The sequence below is a fragment of the Ovis canadensis genome, chromosome 19, assembly GCF_042477335.2.
Source record: "Ovis canadensis isolate MfBH-ARS-UI-01 breed Bighorn chromosome 19, ARS-UI_OviCan_v2, whole genome shotgun sequence".
Lineage (NCBI taxonomy): Eukaryota > Metazoa > Chordata > Mammalia > Artiodactyla > Bovidae > Ovis > Ovis canadensis.
Window position 1 is genome coordinate 66,046,466 of NC_091263.1, and position 17,050 is coordinate 66,063,515.

At 52.2% G+C, this 17,050-nt stretch overlaps 1 protein-coding gene and 1 long non-coding RNA gene across 10 annotated transcripts; one reads left to right on the forward strand and one right to left on the reverse strand.

Annotated features, from left to right (window-relative positions):
- Nucleotides 1-2,344: 2,344 nt before the first annotated feature.
- LOC138424835 (uncharacterized) lies at nt 2,345-4,699 on the reverse strand. Its single transcript, XR_011250983.1, has 4 exons — nt 4,271-4,699; nt 4,126-4,181; nt 3,955-4,042; nt 2,345-2,542 (listed from the first exon to the last, which is right to left on the reverse strand). It is a non-coding gene; the product is annotated as an uncharacterized lncRNA (long non-coding RNA).
- Nucleotides 3,754-14,947, forward strand: CCDC51 (coiled-coil domain containing 51). Of its 9 annotated transcripts, none has more exons than XM_069562261.1 (6): nt 4,457-4,501; nt 4,842-4,916; nt 8,298-8,496; nt 11,572-11,876; nt 13,177-13,341; nt 13,876-14,947. In XM_069562261.1, exons 4-6 carry the CDS (start codon nt 11,580-11,582, stop codon nt 14,629-14,631), a joined length of 1,218 nt encoding a protein of 405 aa, XP_069418362.1. In that variant the 5' UTR covers nt 4,457-4,501; nt 4,842-4,916; nt 8,298-8,496; nt 11,572-11,579; the 3' UTR covers nt 14,632-14,947. The 9 variants fall into 9 exon arrangements, with proteins under 9 accessions (XP_069418361.1, XP_069418368.1, XP_069418363.1 ...); XM_069562263.1 differs by having other exon boundaries at nt 4,481-4,501; nt 8,343-8,496; XM_069562262.1 differs by lacking the exon at nt 8,298-8,496 and having other exon boundaries at nt 4,432-4,501.
- Nucleotides 14,948-17,050: the final 2,103 nt, after the last annotated feature.

Sequence of the window (17,050 nt, forward strand, 5' to 3'; positions counted from 1 at the left end):
ACCTGCCAGTTTGCGGGCGCGGAGGAATGACATCATCAGAGCGCGCCGCGATGCTCCATTGAGTGCCCGCTGAACCCTGTTGCTTCCCGCCCTTGTTGGGCCCAACCTCGCCTGGCGCTCTGGTACCGATTGTTAGGATTCGGTAGGCCACTGCGGTGGTGTAAGCGCAGCGAACTGAGTTACCTAGGCAAATTCACCAGCTCCACCACGCAAGTAGCTGTGTCTCCGCTCCCTGACATGCCCTGGGGTACAGAGCAGCGCTTGCTGGAGGTCGCCCAGATAGATATTCAGCCGTGCAATGTGAATCTATGGCATTCAGACTTTTGGTTTTTGTGACCTCGCTGTCCAGCCAGACCCACTTCTCAAATACCCCAGGCTCTTTTGAGGAGGAGTGTGGAAGAATGGGGTTGGGCTAGGAGTTAGGAATAGAGCTGTTATGAGCACTCATCTTCGAGTACAGTAAATGTTTTGAATGTGTACATTTGGTGAAAGTCTGAGAAGGGTGTGTTTGTGTTGAAGGGTGTAGGAAGTCCTTAGGCTGTTAATATTTATTCATTTCTCTGGGAGCTCTTAAGTGTCTTTGTTCCAAGTGCTGGTAATATGGAAATGAATGAGACTCAAGAAGTCAAGGAAGGTCCTATGGAAGTAGCAACTGTGCTGTCCTACAGGTTAAGTGGAGTTATCAAGAGGTATTAAAGAGGATGGCATCAAGATTACTCAGACAAGAATACAACACTGAAATGGAGGCCACACAAGTGCCAGGTAGGCGTTATCAATGGCAAATTAGGAAGGTAAGGTTTTAGAGAGGAGCAGGGATTCAAGCTGGGCTTGAGTAGCTGACAGGCTGCAGTCCATGGGGTCACAAAATGCCAGACACAACTGGGTGACTAAGCACGGCACGGTGGTGTGCAGGACATTTAGCAGGAACAAGGTGTTGGAAAGTAATGGGCAAGACTTTTCATCCATGTGTCGCTCAATTGTGTCTCTTTGCAGTCCCATGGACTGTAGCTCATTAGGCTCTTCTGTCCGTGGAATTCTAACTTAGCCTATGAGTATCCTATGAATATTTGGGAGGGCAGTGAATGAAAGGGAGATAGTTGTCAGGCTCTAGAGGGTCTTCAGTACCTGGCTTTAATTTTTTGAGGTAACTGGTAGGTTCCCTCAGATAGTCACACAAATATTGGATGCTTATCTTAATTGCTCCAAGTTTCTGGTCTCGTAAAAACACAAGATTATACTTCGTAAGTGCAGACTGGGTTCCATCAAATAAAAGAGCAGTAGCTTCATCTCAGGGGCAGTATGCTAGCTCTGGCTCTCTGAAGGGTTATTCTCAGCAGCACAGGGAAGGGTGCCAGCTGGCAAGTCCCGTAGGGAATCCCTGAAGTCCAAAGAGGATGCTACTGGCTGTGTAACTTTCCGGGAGACAACCAAAGCGGGATGTTTATCTTTCACTAGTATCAAGTACATCTGAGTGGTAATACAAGCTTCAATCTATGAAAATCTTTTCCAATTTTGACTCAGCAAAATCTCAGGGCCCTTCTGGAAAACACATTCTCAAGAGAAAGCTTAGTGTTATTAGCATTATTCCCATAGTTGTGTCTAGATCCTAGAAATGAAATTTACGCTTGTGCATCTAAACTGTTTCCATACATATGCACTTAGCACATTATGGTCTCTGTCCTCCAGGAATTTACCCTTCCTGGAGTCAAGAGTGGTAGATGATAAGTGTCAGGAAGAAAAAGGAAACAGGGTTAAGAGACATGAGGACTAAGGAAGAGTTTCTAGTAGGTGAAAACAGTGAAGGGAAAGCTTGCTTGGAATGTAGGTCTCCATGGCTCAAGATAGATCAGGGGGATGAATTGTAGATACCAGGGGGTAGGGGGCAGCATCCAGACCCCTTAGTGCCTCACTGGTCATTGTGGGGACTTGTTAGAGTGAAGATCTGGTGGCATTAGAGTTAAGTATGAAGGGTCTAGATTTAATTTTGCTGATGGGTTGAGTTGGGGATGGGGGAGATAAGAGGTGCAAATCTAGCAAGGATTTTCTAAAGCCCTAGTGGAAACGCAGACCTGGGCGCTTCAGAGTAAGCTTAGTCCTTACAGACTCGCTCCCCTCCAACAGAGAAGTGCCTTGACAAGAGGAATTGTTCACTGGCGGATGTTCAACTTGCACACAGCAGGTTCCTTATATGAACAGATGCACAACCTTATTAAGGTGGTACAGAAATCAGGATAGCACACAGACTTAAGAACACACTTTGGCAGGATTCTGGACTGGTTTTATATGGATCTCATAGCTAAGGTAGAAATGGCTGAGAAGAACTAAAGACAAGATGACCCAAGTATACTTTTTTTTTTTTTACAAAAGTTTATTCTTAAATGTACAATAGGTTCCAAGACAACACTTCATTCTAGCTATAGGTGGCAACAGATATTATGGCAGGGAATCCAGGTGTTTAAACAGGAATGGAACTAAGGGTCATCATTGCCTCAGGCACAAGGAACAGCTTACTTTTTGCCAGATTTCTTAATTCCACCGGTGGCTGCAAAAGGAAAAAAAAGTCTCAACCAAGGGAAAACACAAGCTCTATGGTTGAAGTCTCAGGGGTCTACCATGGATCCTATTAAATAATAAGGGCCAGCTCTTGTACTGGGCATTTTTGTGACACAAGCATGCACAGGGTTCTACCAGTATTATTTCTCGGCAAAAATGAATAAGGTGGTGAATGAGAATAAAGGCAGGGCACAAGTAATGGCTGTATACTGATCTGCATCTCAACTGTGTTGGGTATTTTAGACTGGCTCACTTAATCCGCATCCCCTCAACCCATTTTACAGATAACAAAGTCTCAGTGTTAGATATTGTTCAAAGTTATAAACTGGTATGCAACAAGGAAAAGATTCCAACCTAGGTAGCGTGACTGACTTCCAAATCCATATTCTTACCTGTCACATACCACACTACTGTATGTATTACAATCCTGGGACCTGATTTACTCAATACCTTTATTTCAGCAAATGTATAAGTAACACATGGTAGGTAATTTAACAGACAGTTATAGAATTAAGCATACCTAATATAGGAATGAACGTCCAATGCGCTGTGACAAAACAGACTTTAAATGTGCGTGCTGCTCATGTTCTGTCACATCATGCTCTACGATCCCACAGACTGTAGCCTGACAGTTTCCTCTGTCCGTGGGATTTTCCAGGCAAGAATACTGGAGTGGGTTGCCATTTCCTCCTCCAGGGGATATTCCTGACCCAGGGACTGAATTCTCCTCTCTTGCATCTCCTGTATTAGTAGGAGGATTCTTTACCACCGGGCCACCTGGGGGAGCTCCAGTGATCCCGTAGGGTATAGATAACTGCTGAGAAACAATCCCTATTTTGATGAATGTAAACAGGATTTAAGAAGCACAAAATACAACGACTCATGAGTTTTGAAAATTATTTTGATATGTAATCAATTCCTCTTACACAAAGGGAGAAGAGACAGAATGGTAGAGAATTAAGTTTAAAAACACGCCAAGAAGCCTGGACTTTATCCATTAGCCTAGGGGCATCTAGCAGTGAAAACTGAGGGTGCAAAAGTATTTGCTAGACTTTTAATTATATGAGTAGTCAAGAAATGTTATAAGCAACAAAGTAGTAGTGAAGTAAGGATTTGGAGCAAGAAACTATAGAGAATATCTGGAACTCCACTATACGAACTTGTGTGAGATACATTTCTGTATTTCCATTTCTGCCTAAGCAAGAGAAGCCCATACCGGGTCTGGCTCTCACCCCGTCCAGCTGCTACGATTCCAAGCCTGGCTAGGACCATCCACCGCAGTGGACAGGAGCAGAGACCTTGCAGCTTATCCACGAGGCAGGACAGTGACCTGCTAGGGACCGTATCTAGACTGATGCTCACGCGTTTGTCCGGTTTGATCTCTACCCCGCCCTCACTTACCCAGGGGGCCTTTCCCCGCGGCCTTTGCTTTTAGCTCCTCGAGTTTCTTCTGCTCCTCCTTCTGCTTCTGTTTGAATGCCTTATCTTCCTAGGGAGAGGGGAAAGCGGGTTCACTGCAAGCGGATTACCCAGTCCCTCCGCGCCCGCCCATGCCTCTGCGCCCGCCCTCACCTCGTCCATCTCCTTGGCTTGCTTCTTGGGCTGCTTCAGGGGCTTCTTCTTGCCACCTGGGTGAGACACGAGCCCGCTCAGCCTGGGCTCCACCGGCTCTCGACCCTCTCCGCCCTGACCCACTCCATCATCCCTGCACACTTACCTTCGCGGCCCGACATGGCGCCTGCCGCCCCTTCCCCAGACCCTGCCACCGGAAGCGGAGCTCCCCGTTCCAGCACCCTGCGCCTATACCTCCACGCGGGCTCGCTGATTGGCTCCTGATGCGGAAGTTGCGCTCCTGCCGGAAACGGTCCTCCGGGAGGCGGGCCCTAAAGGGTCGGCGATCAACTGAGTGGCGGGCGCTCCTTGGGGCTTGAGGCGCAAAGCGCGTCAGGTACTAGGGCGGCGGGATGTCCTTCCCGGGGAGAGTCCGGAAGCCGCGAGGGGTGCTTAACCGCAAGCGCTAAGCTTGGAAAAAAGCACAGGGAAAGAACTGCAGGATGGGCTTGTGCAAAGGCCTTGAAGCTCGGTGCATCGCTGCAACCTAGGAAAGCACAGTGTGACTGGAGGGAGATGTGAGGGAAGTAGGAGCGGGGAGTGGGGAGGGCGGGGGCTAGATCACCGGTTCTAGAGCTTTGGAGGCTCCCGGAAGGAGTTTTGTAATATAGCTCCGAGTGCGACATTTTGCAAATTCTGTTTATTCATCCAGTATTTTTTTTTTGCTGGGCGTGTAGTACACGCAGGTAGTACTTTAGGCACTGAGGCTGCAGCAATAAAACAGTGCCTGCTCTGGCAGAGCGGCCATTCTGGTGAGTAAGACAGACTATCAGTGAATACGTGAAATGCAAAGCACGGATCCTGTGATAGGTGTCTGGGGAAAAATAAAACAGTGGGTAAGGCGTCCTGGAGTGGGAGTGCACGGCTGTGACATTTGAGCAGGACTTGAAAAAAAGAGAAGAGCGAAAGCACACAGATAGCGATCAGGACGTGTCAGGGTCCTGAGGTGGGAATAGCTCAGTGTGTGGGAGCAGCGTCAGGAAGCCTGGAATTATATGGGAACTTTGTGACGTGAAAGATGGGTCAGCTAAGCTTATTGTGGTAAAACATCTAGCTATCTATTCATTTGTCACGCCATCACATTGTACATCTTAAATTTATGTGATGCTGTATGTCAGTTTTATCTCACAAAAACTGGGAGAAAAGGTCCACGTGACTGGAACAGAGAGGGGAAAGGGAGACTGATGGGAGATGAAGTGAGAGGAGAGAAGGATGAGGGCCAGGAGGTGGATGCCGTGTAGGCCTTGGAAAGGATTTTGGCTTTTACCTTGAAAGAAATGGAGAAACCATTGCAGGACTTGAGCAGAGAGAGAGAGATGGTCTGACCTGTGTTTTGACAGGACCACTGCCTGCTCTGACAGTAGGGGCTAGACTAGAAGCACAGACATCTGCCAGAGGCTCTTAGGATAACCCGAGCAAAAGACATTGGTCTTTGGGACTAGGGCTTCCCTTATGGCTCAGCTGGTAAAGAACCCACCTGAAATGCGGGAGACCTGGGTTCAATCCCTGGTTGGGAAGATCCCCTGGAGAAGGGAAAGGCTACCCACTCCAGTTTTCTGGCCTGGAGAATTCCCTGGACTGTGTAGTCCATAGGGTCACAAAGAGTTGGACATGACTGAGCAACTTTCACTTGGGCACTTGGTATAGCAGGGGCAGGGGCAAGAGGAAGAGGGAATCTGAATTTAGTTTCAGAGGTGGAGGTGACATTTGCTAATGGACTGGCTGTGAGGAGGGAGAGAAAGCAAAGTCAGGGTTGGTGTGAGAGTTTGAGCCTGATTGGGACTTGCGGTTTCCATCCGCTGAGATGGAGAAGGCTGTGGTAAAGGCAGCTTTGGGAGAGGAAGAGTCCCATCAGCTTTCCTAGCAGAGACCTGGATTGGGCAGTTTGGTAAATGAGCCTGGAATTCAGAAGAGAGCTTTGGACTGGAGAGGCCCAAATACAGTTTGCTTGCTTTTTTTTTTTTACTTTATTTTTGGCCACACCATGTAGCTTTCTGGATCGAAGTTCCCCAGCCAGGGACTGAATACAGGCCCTGACAGTGAAAGCTCCCAAGTCCTCCTAAACTGGCCCACCAGGGAATTCTGTGTGTGTGTGTGTTTTTTTTTGGCTGTGTTGGGTCTTCTTGCAGTACGGGCTTTTCTCTAGCTGAGGCGAGTGGGGGCTACTCTCTAATTGTGGTGTTCGGGCTCTAGTGCGAGCAGGTTTGCAGGTTTCAGTAGTTGTGGCTCCTGGATTCTAGAGCACTGGCTCAGTAGTTGCGGTGCACAGGCCTGCTGTTCCTCGGGATCTTCCTGGATTAGGGATCGAACCCGTGTCTCCTGTATCGGCAGGTGGATTCCTCACCACTGAGCCACCAGGCAAGCCCTGTTTGTTTTCCGGTGACAGCTTTATGGAGATATGATTTAAACAGACTGTTTCCAAATAGGAAAAGGAGTACATCAAGGCTGTATATTGTCACCCTGCTTATTTAACTTATATGCAGAGTACATCATGAGAAACGCTGGGCTGGAAGAAACACAAGCTGGAATCAAGATTGCCGGGAGAAATATCAATAACCTCAGATATGCAGATGACACCACCCTTATGGCAGAAAGTGAAGAGGAACTAAAAAGACTCTTGATGAAAGTAAAAGAGGAGAGTGAAAAAGTTGGCTTAAAGCTCAACATTCAGAAAACGAAGATCACGGCATCTGGTCCCATCACTCCATGGGAAATAGATGGGGAAACAGTGGAAACAGTGTCAGACTTTATTTTTTTGGGCTCCAAAATCGCTGCAGATGGTGATTGCAGCCATGAAATTAAAAGACGCTTACTTCTTGGAAGAAAAGTTATGACCAACCTAGATAGCATATTCAAAAGCAGAGACATTACTTTGCAGACTAAGGTCTGTCTAGTCAAGGCTATTTTTCCAGTAGTCATGTATGGATGTGAGAGTTGGACTGTGAAGAAGGCTGAGCGCCGAAGAATTGATGCTTTTGAGCTGTGGTGTTGGAGAAGACTCTTTTTTTTTTTTTTTTGGTTTTTTTTTTTGGTTTTTTTTTTTTTTGGAGAAGACTCTTGAGAGTACCTTGGACGGCAAGGAGATCCAACCAGTCCATTCTGAAGGAGATCAGCCTTGGGATTTCTTTGGAAGGAATGATGCTAAAGCTGAAACTCCGGTACTTTGGCCGGCTCATGTGAAGAGTTGACTCATTGGAGAAGACTTTGATGCTGGGAGGGATTAGGGGCAGGAGGAGAAGGGGACAACCAAGGATGAGATGGCTGGATGGCATCACTGACTCGATGGACGCGACTCTGAGTGAACTCTGGGAGTTGGTGATGGACAGGGAGGCCTGGCGTGCTGCGATTCATGGGGTCACAAAGAGTCGGACACGACTGAGCGACTGAACTGAACTGAACTGAGCTGAACCCTGCACTTCTGGCTTCCCTGGTGGCTCAGTGGTAAAGAATCTGCCTGCAGTGCAGGAGCCGCGGGCTTGATCCTGGGGTTGGGAAGATCTCCTGGAGAAGGACATGGCAACCCACTCCAGTATTCTTGACTAGAGAATCTCGTGGACAGAGAAGCCTGGCGGGCTACAGTCCGTGGGGTCACAAAGAGTCAGACAGGACTGAAGTGAGTCAGCAGGCATACAGCCATACAATTCACCTACTTAATGCGTACAGTTCAGTGGTTTTACTGTATTTACAGTCTTGCGCAACCATCCCTACAGTCAATCGTAGAAGTAGCCGGTTTTTCAAGTCACAAGACTGGATGAAAGAGGAGCCTGAGGACAGAGCCCTGGGGCACCATGTGGAGAGGTTGTGGAAATGAGTGGGGACTGGAAGCCAAGAGAAGGTGGTTTAAGAAGGAGGAAGCTATCATAAGGTACAGGCTGCCGACAGGGCAAGTGAGATGAGGAGGAAACTGATCATTGGTTTTAGGCACGTGGGAATGACCGGAACAAGAGCAGTTCCACTGGCCGGGTGGGAGTGGAGGCCAGATCAGAGAGGCGGTTAAGTGAGACCAGGAGGAGAGGAACTGCAGACAGCTAGTGCAGGCGCTCTGTCACGGAGTAAAGAGGAGCAGAGAAGCGGGGCAGTTGCTGGAGTGGGGGTGGGGTGGTCGCATCAATTCCTGAGCCGTGTCTGTGCAGGGGAGAGGATATGGGACCTGGAGCACGGCATGGCCTTCCCTACAGCAGGAAGTTTTCATCTTGAAGAGCAAGAGAAGGTGGGGGGATGAGACAGACACTGGCAGGTGCGAAGATACGGCAGGAGTTTATGGACGTTCTCTTCCAATTTTAAAACATTTTCTGGGTGAGAAATGAAGCCGACCATCAGGTGCAGCTGCAGGTGAGCATGAGGTGCTGGTGATGGAGGTTTGAGGAGAGGGCAGTTGGTAGGAGACAGTCATCTGGCTGGAGCAGGAGAATGGATTTGGAGAGGCAAGGTTCTGAACCTGACCCAGACCCTGCTCACTTTGGCCTCGGTCCAGCCCTCCCCTCTCTCTTCTCTACTTTCCAGCTGCAGATTTTAGACGATGTCAAGCCATGTTCCACTGCCAGGAATGTCTTCCCTTCGCTGGCTGGTCCAAGGGGCCTATGAGACATCTCAGTGGGAAGGAGCTGGGAGATGCGGGCAGGGATGGTGGTGGGAGGCTGAGAGGAGGGCCTGGAGTCGGGGAGCCACTTGGGAGTCCTTGGTGCCTCCCCTCCTGAAGCTACGTCCCTGCTCTCTCTAAGCTTCTGTTCTGGTGAGGGGCGAGGCACACAGGAAGAAGGCAACGTGTTTGTCTGATGGGGAAAACGTGGGAGTCTGATGGTGGCGAAGGAGGGAGTTGTCAGGAAAGGCCTTATCAAGAGGTGATGTTTGAACAGACGTAGGTGTAAAGTGGCTGGACTTGTGGAGGGGGAGTGGTCCATGCAGGGGAAGTGGTGGGCACAGACCCTGCGGTGGGATCGTGCTCAGTGTGGCGGGGTTGCTGGAGTGGGGTTCTTACAGTGATGGAGAGAAGAAAGGGGATTGGGCTGAGAGGACCGGGCCTTGGTGGTGGTTGGCAGGACTGGCGTTCACGCCAGCTGACTGGGGAACTCTCAGAGTTTTTGCCTGAGGGGTGTGAAGTTGGCTGTGAGGGGCAGGGGAAGAAGCCAAGACCATGTAGGAGGTGGGGGCTGTCTTCTCTGCCTGAGATGAGTGATCTTCCTGGGATCTAGGAATGTGCTCTGTTGAGAAGGTTGGAGGGATCTGAGGAGGCGGGGTGGTGGTTTCAGAATGGGAGGGTGCTGAAAGCTGCAGAGGTGCTGGAGGAGAAGTCCAAGTAGCAGCTGCTGGATGCGACAAGGGGGAGGTTGTGCAGGGCTTCAGGAGAGCAGGCTTGCTGTCAGGCGGGATCAAGAGAGAAGGGGGCTAGGAAGTAGTGACAGCCAAAAGGGACACCTTTCCGTGGGGGTGGTGGTGGGCAGGTCCACAAGGCTGCACGCTTTGTTTTGACGGGGGCACACCTGCAGGAATGTTGTGGGGCACAGTCTGTGAGCAGTGAGCACTGGCCTTGAGCTCCTGGAGGCTTGCCCGACCCCGGGGGCATGGATGGCCTGTGCTCCTTTGGGCCTTTGGGGTTCGGGTGCAGCACCAGCTTGGACCCATTGTCATAGGGATGTCCCTTTCTGTGGCTCTCGGCCCAGGCTTTTTCCAGGACGCATTCCCTGACCCAACCAACTATGTTTCCGAGAGGGTGTGAGCTTCTCTATGGTACTGTGGGGAGGGGGCCAGGGTGGGAGGCTGAGATCACCTTACATCCGGAAGCACTTTTCTCTGTAATTGGAGCTCTCCTAGTCTGTCTTCCTGTCCCCTCCTGCCTCCGCTCTCTTCTCTCTCGTCTGGTCCTTTGACTCCCAGGAGTCAGTACTTGGGGATGGGGTGCTCTGGAGCAGGGTTTGCCTGAGAGTGAGGGTCCCCTGGCTCTCTCTTCTGGGTCCTCAGCATCATTCCTGCACTTGGGCTCAGGCCAGGCCTGCCTGGCTGATGGGAGACTCCCCATGCTGTTCAGGTACCAGAGGAGTAGGCATTGTGGGGGCCCAAACATTAGAGCAAGGCTGAAAAGGGAAAGATTAAAGAAACCTAACCTGTTGGGCAGTTCCCGGGGTTGGGGAGGAGGAAGAAAGCTTATGGAAAGTGAGACATGTGAGACTCGGAGTTGGTCACCTGGAATGTCTGGGCTTGGAGGGCAGAAGGAAGGTTTGCTGGGAACCTCAGAAGAGCTGTCCTCTATGAAGCAATCCGAGCGGTTTGGTTTTGCTTTGTTTTTACCCCGGAATTGTCTCTTGAGGCGGGAGCTTTCTGCCCTGGGACATGAATGACCTGTGTCCTAGAACAGAACTGAAACTGCTTCCCTGTCTGGAGACAGCCCTCAGGGAGTCCGCGAAGCTGGTTTTGATAGTCACTTACAAAAATCTTTCCCCAAATCCCCTCAGTTAATTCCACAGTTTCCCTGGCAGTGTTTGTGAATCCTTGCGAGGCTCTGTTGAGCACGGACACAACACAGTTTTCAGAATTTTCTGTGAGGGACTTCCCTGGTGGTCCAGTGGCTAAGGCTTCACCTTTCGATGCACGGGGTGCAGGTTGGATCCCTGGTCCGGAGCTAAGATGCCACATATCTCATGGCCAAAACAGTGAAACAGGAAACGGAAGCAATATTGTAACAAATTCAGTAGGCCAAAAACCAAAGCATAAGGAATATTGTAACAAAGTCAATAAAGACCTTAAAAATGGCCCACATCAGGAAAAAAAAAAAAAGGATCTTTGAGGTTATTTGAAAACTGGCCACCAGGCTTCTCATGCAGACCTGGGGATGCAGAAAGGTGGGTGGAATGGGAGGGTCTGGCTCCTGGCTTCATAGAGGGAGGTGGGAGGCTTGGGTTCCTAAATATGTTCTTCCCTTACGTGCTTCATTCTCCAGGAGAGCACCCGGCAAAGCCTGACCCTGGTAGCTTCCCTCTCCGGGCCCAACAGTCTGCCCTTAAAAATATATATATATATTTACTTATTTTGGTCACCGTGGGTCTCTGTCGCTTTGCGCAGGCTTTTTCTAGTTGCGAGAGCCAGTTCCTCTGCTGCAGTTCGGGGGCTTCTCATTGTAGTGGCTCCTCTTGTTGCGGAGCACAGGCTCTAGGCTCTCGGACTTCAGTACTTGCTGCACACGTGCACACGTAGTTGTGTGGCACATGGGCGTGGTTGCTCCACGGCACATGGAATCTTCCCAAATCAGGGCTCGAACCCGTGTCTTCTGCCTTGGCAGTTGGATTCTTAGCCACCACGCCACCCGGGAAGTCCCCAGTTTGGACTTTTTAATGGAAACTCTCGGGCATGAGACCCCGACTTGAGCCCTGCCTTTGTCAGCTGTCAGCCGATCTGTCTGACCTCTCCCCACAGATCTCTGGATGACAGGGCGCAGCCGTGTGTTGGCCATGCGCCACGTCGGGGGTGTGTCTCCCGTACTGGTGCGGAGGGACCTCTTTCTGACCAGGACTCTCTCCAGCCATGGCCCCGGCCAGCCCAGAGAGAAGAGGCCCGAGGAGGTGGCCCTGGGGCTGTACCACCGGCTCACCGCACTGGGTGCAACCCTGGGGCACAGCATTCGGCAGCGGGCGTCCTCCACGGCCAAGACTTGGTGGGACAGATATGAAGAGTTTGTGGGACTCAATGAGGTTCGAGAGGCCCAGGGAAACGTCACTGAGGTGAGGACAGGAACTGGGGTTTGGCCCTGCCCTCTGACCTGGGCAATGTGGCCTGGAGGCTCCTGCCAAATAAATGACCAACCACAGGTGCTGGGAGGCCACGTCCAGATTGGTCTGTCCTTGAATACGTACCACTAGGACGGGGAGCTGAGTTGTTTCTCACCTGATGGCTGGGTTTGCTATTACCGGGGTGAAGGGCCCGCATTCCCCATTGAAACAAATTGCTGTGTATGCTGTGTACCAGGGGGTCCTGGGCCATTAACATCCTTTCTGTTGGGCCAGCAAACACTTCGTTTGTTGACTGTTTTAGGGGTTGGTGGTGAGAGTTGCCTGGAGGGTTACAAGGTCCTCAAAGTCCCAACTGTGGTTAAAACATCCCTCGAGAAGGTGGAGGCCCTGGGAATTAATGAGACTGTGAGGTGGGGAGAACTGCCTCTGGTTGTCCAGTCCTCTGTGGCAGGGGAAACGCGTTCCACCATCTCTGGCATCATCGACTCAACGGACGTGAGTTTGAGCACTCTAGAAGATAGCTGGAGAAGGCAATGGCACTCCACTCCAGTATTCTTGCCTGGAAAATCCCATGGACGGAGGAGCCTGGTAGGCTGCAGTCCATGGGGTTGTGAAGAGTCGGACGTGACTGAGCGGCTTCACTTTCACTTTTCACTTTCATGCATTGGAGAAGGAAATGGCAGTCCACTCCAGTGTTCTTGCCTGGAGAATCCCAGGGATGGGGGAGCCTGGTGGGCTGCCGTCTCTGGGGTCGCACAGAGTCGGACACGACTGAAGCGACTTAGCAGCAGCAGCAGCTGGAAGATAGTGAAGGACAGGGAGGCCTGGCATGCTGCGGTCCATGGAGTCTCAGAGTCAGACATGACTGAGCGACTGAACAACAACAACAATCTTGTTTCCCACCCTGGCACAGACCAGTGTGGTGGCGTGGGAAGAACCTGGGGCTCAGCCAGAGCTGTTGAGGTACAGTGCTGTCTCTCCCCTCCGAGGTCTTGACTTTCACTGAGCCGGGGTTTCTCAGCCTGTTGACTGGAGGCCTGGCAATGCCTATCATGGCGTTCAGTGATGTTGGGAGGTGTAGCTAAGGTAACACCCAGGAAGCCAATTAAAGGCCCGGGGCTGCACCCTGGGGACCACTGGGTGAGCCAGGATTGTGTGTCCAAGGGACTTTCTTTCCAGCCTTTGCACTGACATCCCCCAGACCTCTTCTCAGCTGCGTCTGGTTAGAAGTGGAGAGGACCCTGTGTGGCATGGAGAAAGGGGCGGGTGACTTCTGTTGTTCTCACTGCAGGCAGAGAAAGTGTTCATGGTGGCTCGAGGGCTTGTCCGGGAGGCTCGCGAGGACTTGGAAGGTCAGCAGGCCAAGCTGAAGGAGGTGAGGGACCGCCTGGACCGCATCTCCAGAGACGATAACCAGTACCTGGAGCTGGCCACTCAGGAGCACAGGATGCTGCAGGTAGGCTCCTTCCTCACCTGGCCGGGGACCCTAGCCTGCAGGGTGTGGAGGGGCGAGGTGGGGCCTCTGATGGGTTTAGGGGTCAGAGACCTGGTGAGGAGGTAAACCAGAAGACCCTGGGGAGAGACGGGGCTCCGGGGCTCCAGTGCCTGTGCACCCTCTCCACTCCTGGAGAACTGGGATCAACGGTCTAGTATACTCTGGGCCCCAGATTATTGGGAGGGAGCACCATGGAGAGGGCCTCCCGGAGAGTGCCAGATACTTCCCTTCTGACAGACACAGTCTGGAGACCCCCATGCATGTCTGGTCAGACCCACAACTGCCCGGGGAGCATAGCACCGCTCGCCTGGACCATCCCCGGTTCTTTGCTCCCCCAACCCGTCCAGGCTTAATGCTGCCCTCACTCACCCGGAGTGTTTATGGAACATGTAATCCGTGCCAGGCCTGAAGCCAAGCCCCAGGGATGTGGTTGTGGGACTTCCGATGGAGGCTGCTGGGCCAGGTTGCTGCTATATGACAGCTTTGCTTCCGCAGGAGGAGAAGCGGCTTCGTATGACCTACCTGCGCGCAGAAGACTCTGAGCGAGAGAAATTCTCCCTCTTCTCTGCAGCCGTGCGGGAAAGCCATGAGAAGGAGCGCACCCGGGCAGAGAGGACCAAGAACTGGTCGCTCATTGGGTCAGTCCTGGGGGCCTTGATCGGTGTGGCTGGCTCCACCTACGTGAACCGCGTGCGGCTCCAGGAGTTGAAGGCTTTGCTCCTGGAGGCCCAGAAGGGGCCTGTGAGCCTCCAGGAAGCCATCCGAGAACAAGCGTCTAGCTACTCGCTCCAGCAGAGGGACCTCCGTGACCTCGTGGCAGACCTGAAGGGCCTGGTGCAAGCTGGGACCGGGCAGAGCTCTTTGTCCCAGGCAGGTTCTTCCCCGACCCGAGACAGAGACACAGATGTCCTTTTAGCTGCCTTGAGAGAGCAGCTCAGCCATTCTAGGCAGGTCCGTTCACGTCTAGAGGGTTTACGAGAGCAGCTTGATGGCCTGGAAAAGACCGTGAGCCAAGTGGCTGGGGTGGTTCAGCTTGCAAAGGCTGCAGCACACCCGGGCCTGGTGGAGTCTGCAGACGGAGCTCTGCCTGGTTCCCTGCTGGAACAGGGGAGCGTGATCATGGCGCTGTCGGACACGGAGCAGAGGCTGGAAGCCCAGGTCAACAGGAACACCGTCTATGGCACGCTGGTCACCTGCGCGACGTTTGTGGCCGTCCTACCTGTGCTTTATATGCTGTTCAGGGCCAGCTAGCCCCCTGGACCCTCCTCCAGAGGGAGGGGGTATGGATGTGGATTTAGTAAGAGAATGAAGTAATGAAGTGGACTTCCGGGAGTGTGCTCAGCCTGAGTCTGACCTCACCGGCACACATCCTTTGCTTTTTACACTAATTGACATTAACTAGCAAATATTTCTTCTTGCCTGGAGAATCCCAGGGATGGGGGAGCCTGGTGGGCTGCTGTCTGTGGGGTTGCACAGAGTCGGAAACGACTGAAGCGACTTAGCAGCAGCAGCAAATATTTGTGCTCACGTCTTTCAATTAAAACGTCTTTCATTTTTCTTATTTAAAGTAATGTATGTGAGACTGAGTTTTGTCCATTGAACATTCAGATTTGGAACTCGAGGGTAGGGCCTGAAAGTAAGATAATCGCCCCCTTATAGTTCCTCTCTCATCTCTTGATCCGGCCCTTGGTTCAAGACCATTTTTGATACACTGGTCCCCCCCTACCCCGCCCCAGGCCTTGATTTTCATTTTGGATTTCCTGGCCTGTCCTCCACTTGTCCAACCCACCTGTGTCGGATGGCCCATGATTTCCAGTAAATAAAACTTGGCTTGGTGGTGACCATGGTAACAGCCTGTTTTGGATCACTTGCTGTGCCATGTTGGAGAGAACTTCCTGGTTCTAACACTGGAGGATTGATCGGAGGAGAGCAGGAACAAGGATTGGGGGAATGGTTGGTAAATACTGCCGGGGACAGAATTACAGGGATTGGCGACCAATCTGGTTCCCTGCTGGAGTGCCACTTAGGCAGGGTGTCATCTCACACACAGCCTAGGGATGGCCTTTCCAGCCTTGGGCAGAGCTCAGCCCACCAGCAGTGTGAGCAGTGAGGCAGTGATGGGGAGGGACCTCTCAGAGGTGGGAGGTACAGTTGGGGGGCATGGAGGCGTACTGCACTGAGAACCCTTGACCTCTTCCTTCTCAGTGGAGAACAGCAGCCTTTGACCTCCTGGGTCAAATGGCCATGGGTGGCCTTGTGTGTCCTTGAGTAAACAGCAGCGAGGAGGTGCTCTGCTTGCACTGTGGGTCTGAAGAACCCACCCTCCTTTCAGGACCCAATGAGGTGGGTCAGCAGGTTGAGTAGAGCTGATGCACAGCAGAGGCCTGTGGATGCAGAAATGCTTCCATGAGATCCCGCCCTTCTTGGGAGCCTGTGCTCAGCCCTGGCCAGTGGCCCCATGGGTGCAGCGAACCTCTGATCGTCTGGTCACTCCATCCGTGGCCTTCTTTTCTTTTTGTAATGATTCCTTCGGAGGGTGTGGGATGAAATGACCTCTATACTTGGGATGTTCATCCTCCTGGTGGGGTAGGAGATACCATATCTGTCTATAGATGAGGGGTGTTGTGGGGTTTGGAAATCCTAGGTCCTAAACCTAGGTAGGTGAGGTGGGTCCTAAAGGGTGTGCACTTGAGTGAATGGGTCTGGGGAGGGGAGGGGTCCAGGTACTTGGAAGGGCCACCCAACACCCCCAACAAGCTGCACAGAAAGGCAAGGCAAAGGTGGCTGAGGGCCTTGGGGCACACCAGCTTGAATGAGGTGGTGATTGGTGTGGAGCATAAGTTTAGAGAATGACGTGGGGGACCCAGAAGGCAAGATAGCACCTGGGGTCTGTGAAATCCAGAGACAGAACTGGCACAGACAGGGTGCTGAACCCTGGACCCAGATATTGGAAGATTGGTTGGAGGTCCGGGGAGCAAGCCGAGGTGCTGGTGAGGGACAACTTGGAAGGCAGAGTCCTGTGAGAGTGAAGGCACACTGATGGGTGGAAGGTGGGAAGAGGGTGCCTGAAGTTTAGCTCTTTACACAGCAGCCAGTGTGGATGATGTAAACCTGATTGAGGTCCCCCTCAAGCCTTGCAGAGGCCCTGGGAGCTTTCAGGGTGTGTGACCAATTTTGCCTCCCAGGCGGCTGTCCCAGTGGCTGAGAGCCAAAACCCTGCGGAAGTCCTAATAGGATGGACCAAGTGCTGGCTCCTGAGTTTGCAGGGAGCCAAGCCTGAAGGGCCCTGCAGAGGGCACACCTGGGCCTCAGGAGAGAACCCAGGTGTGCCTTTGGAAGGGTGACGTATTTACCGGTGAGGGAGTCTAGACTTGCCCACGGCTTCTCAGCTTGGGGCGGGTCCAGGTACAGGTTTGGGAGGAAATGCGCCCTAGCTTGTGCACGTTTGCAGCGGTGGGCCCAACTCTCCCAGCCCGGCTAGGTGTGGCATCACCTCCACTTGACGGTGAGCAAACAAGCATGTGTGTTTAGGGGGCAGGGGTCAGGTTTCTTGGCTCAGTGATGGCGCAAACCCAGGCCCAACCCCAAAGCCAGCGCTCTTCCCGCACAGCCAGAGGTGGGGGCCGGAAGGAGAGCTTGGCCGTTTGAGAGTCCCAGGAGTAGGACCGGT

Coding starts and splice junctions, on each gene's coding strand:
- CCDC51 (XM_069562260.1), top strand. CDS start 11,580: ATGACAGGGCGCAGCCGTGTGTTGGCCATGCGCCACGTCGGGGGTGTG. Junction 11,877..13,176: donor CCCAGGGAAACGTCACTGAG/GTGAGGACAGGA, acceptor TTCTCACTGCAG/GCAGAGAAAGTGTTCATGGT. Junction 13,342..13,875: donor AGGAGCACAGGATGCTGCAG/GTAGGCTCCTTC, acceptor TTGCTTCCGCAG/GAGGAGAAGCGGCTTCGTAT.